Genomic DNA, 2,686 nt, shown 5'->3' with positions numbered 1-2,686 from the left:
GAGCTACATCACTTCTGCATTTTAATAGGAGATTCACTGCAAATTTCTATGTTAATTGACCAATTAAGCCCTTGCTTGCAAGGTGGCAAATTGCACTGGAGTCACTTAGCTCTACATTAGCATATCTGAAAGCAAAATGCAGTTCCAAAGATGGCAAGAAGTATTAAAGGAAATGCATCAATTCCTGCCCCATTGCCTGCTTCCCAGTAAGCCACGTCCAGCGGAGACTCCAGCATGTGCAGGAATTACAGGCACAACCGAAACCTCTATGGAAAGGCTACAGCTCGGTTTTATTCCGTAGGCCCCGCCTTGCACGGTTTTATTGCAATACTTCTCCGTGCAGCAGGCAGCCCCCAGCAGGGTGCCCGATACCATTCCTTTACTTTCCAAACCCAGTTCTCGGGACTGGGCTGTGAACGGCGAGAACAGACGAACAAGACGTGGCGGTGTGAATCTGGTGCCAATAGCCCCGGTGCACACCTTGTCCCCGGGTGGCAAAGGACGGGCAGCTGGCACCCCCATAGCGGGGGGCACGCTCCCCTCCAGGCACCCCATTTAGCCCTGGGCAAGAGGAGCACGGCGGAGCAGCAGGAACCGGCAGAGCTTACCCTACGGCCACTTGCTTACGGCAATAATTGCCATGTGGGGGGGGGGTTATCGCCAGAACACCGCCCCTTCTGTCCTTACCCTTGTCCTTCACCAGGGCTTCCAGCTCCTCCTTCAGGCTTTCGTGCCAGCGAGGGACGTCGAGGTGCAGCGCGTAATCGCAGCAGGCCTGGCGGTCGGCGCTCCCGCGCCACTGCTCGTAGGCGGCCAGGAGGCTCGTCCCCGCGTCCGGGCAGACGTGGTCGACTGGGGAGACACTGCACAGCGTTAGCAGGCCTGCCAGGGAGGGGGCTAGGGAGACCCCCGCAGGGCGCAGCCGCCACCGCTGCTCTCCTGCAAGGCTTTACTGCTGTGAAAAGGAGATGCTTCAATACCAATTCGTTTTTATAGCACGGATTGAAGACGAAGGATAATAGGTTTCCCAGCTAAAGTGGAGCAAATGGAACAAACGAACTCCAGGTTAGGGCTGTTATCACCCCTTTTTCCCAGGCAGCCTACCTAGCACAGCGGCTGGGAGAGGCCGGTGGCCCGAGCGCGTCCTTGCACACTCTTGCACGGCTCCCTTGGGCGGCTGCCGTGTGCGGGCACCCACAGCCCAGCGGTTACCGCACTTCTCTTTGCTCCTACTCCCTACAGCATTGGCCGTGAGGTCGGCACCGAGCTACGCCGGGACTCACCGAGACTGGTCCGTCACTACAGGGGGCCTTGGGACCAGGGCAAGGACAAAAAAGAAATCAAAACTATTTTACATGGGCTCAAAAAAGGAACCCGTGCTCAGAGCTCTTACAAAAACACACTTGCAAGGCTGTGAAAAACATATTAAAAGGTGTTTAAAAGTTTTCTTCTATTTTGCTCTCTTAGGAGGCGAAGCGGGAGCGACTGGGTGTTTTTAATCTATGTGTGTAGCAATGGAAGGAGGTTCCGAAAGGCACAGAATGCCTTTCAATGGGTTTTGCAATGCTTTGATTTCTACAGCAAAAAAAAAAATAAAAAAAAAATCAACGTTTCTCTGCTAGGTGGGCGAATAACCCCTGCAACGACAAAAGGCCCGACGTGTTTTGTTAAGCAACGTTCTACTTAGAAGTCCGCTAGAACGCTGCTCCATCTTACTGATCATTGTGGTGCCTCCTGCCAGGGCTGCCCTCGTGCCTTGGTAGAAGTCATCCGCAGGGGTCATCCCCATGGCGGGCACCTGCAGCCTGGTGTGGACGTCTATCCCCCCCGGCATCACCAGCTGGCTGTAGGCATCAATCGTCCTCACACCACCGGGAACAATCAGGTTTTCTCCGATTTGTCTGAAAACGATGCAAGATTTCCCGTGAGCCGGCAGCAACTTCGAAGCGAAGACTCAAACCCAACTTGTACGCCCTGCTCACGGCGCGCGCCCGCGCTGCCCAGGCCTCCTCGCACCCCGGGGCCGGGCTCTCCCCCGGGAGGGAGGGGGGCTGCGGAGGTGTCGGCACCCGACCCTGCGCGCTGCTGCTGCCCGGCTGCTTTGCAGGGCTCCGCCGGGCTCCCCACGCGTCTCCGGCACAACCTGCCGAGCGCAAGCTGCGGGCAGCTCGCACGCCTCTCCAGCCACAGAAGGACACTAATGCAGCTCTGCTGGGACACTCTCTAAAGAGCTGTCCTTATTTTTCAAAAAGGGAACATATATCCATGAGAAAAATGACGGAAGGGAACCTTGTTCAAACTCCATGGCACTGTATCATGCCTGAAAATTGCATTATAAAATATAAATTTTTAACTTACTTTATTAAACCGTCTTCCACATAAATGTCTGCATAAAATGACTGATCATCGTTGACAATTTTTCCTCCTTTGATTAGAAGCCGGTCACTCTAGTGGAAAAAACCCAGACTTTTCTTAAAGACTAATTCATTTGGATGCTACTTTACTCATTACGAGCTTTCATTAATCTAGGACTTCGCATTTGCTCTTCAGTCACACAAGATCCAAACTGCGCTACGCCAAAGCCCGGCTGTATTTTGCTGAAGGGAACCACAGGAACTCATCACCGGCCAGGAGCCCCCGTTCTCCCACGAAGCGCGGTACGGGCCGGGGGCTGTACAGGCAGCAC

General features: G+C 54.3%; 1 protein-coding gene across 1 annotated transcript in view; it reads right to left on the bottom strand.

Moving 5' to 3' along the window:
- DPYSL4 (dihydropyrimidinase like 4) overlaps positions 1 to 2,686 on the bottom strand; it is a gene marked incomplete at its 3' end in the record, with an annotated part of 33,495 nt that overhangs the window by 21,187 nt on the left and 9,622 nt on the right. The window contains exons 2-4 of the mRNA XM_009637360.1: positions 2,359 to 2,447; positions 1,717 to 1,901; positions 688 to 852 (exon numbers count right to left, since the gene is read on the bottom strand). Coding sequence (XP_009635655.1) covers positions 688 to 852; positions 1,717 to 1,901; positions 2,359 to 2,447 — 439 coding nt within the window. The remainder of the gene's footprint in view (positions 1 to 687; positions 853 to 1,716; positions 1,902 to 2,358; positions 2,448 to 2,686) is intronic.

The sequence above is a fragment of the Egretta garzetta genome, unplaced genomic scaffold (assembly GCF_000687185.1).
Source record: "Egretta garzetta isolate BGI_Z169 unplaced genomic scaffold, ASM68718v1 scaffold164, whole genome shotgun sequence".
Classification (NCBI taxonomy): Eukaryota; Metazoa; Chordata; class Aves; order Pelecaniformes; family Ardeidae; genus Egretta; species Egretta garzetta.
This window is presented reverse-complemented; position numbering and strand designations above follow the sequence as displayed.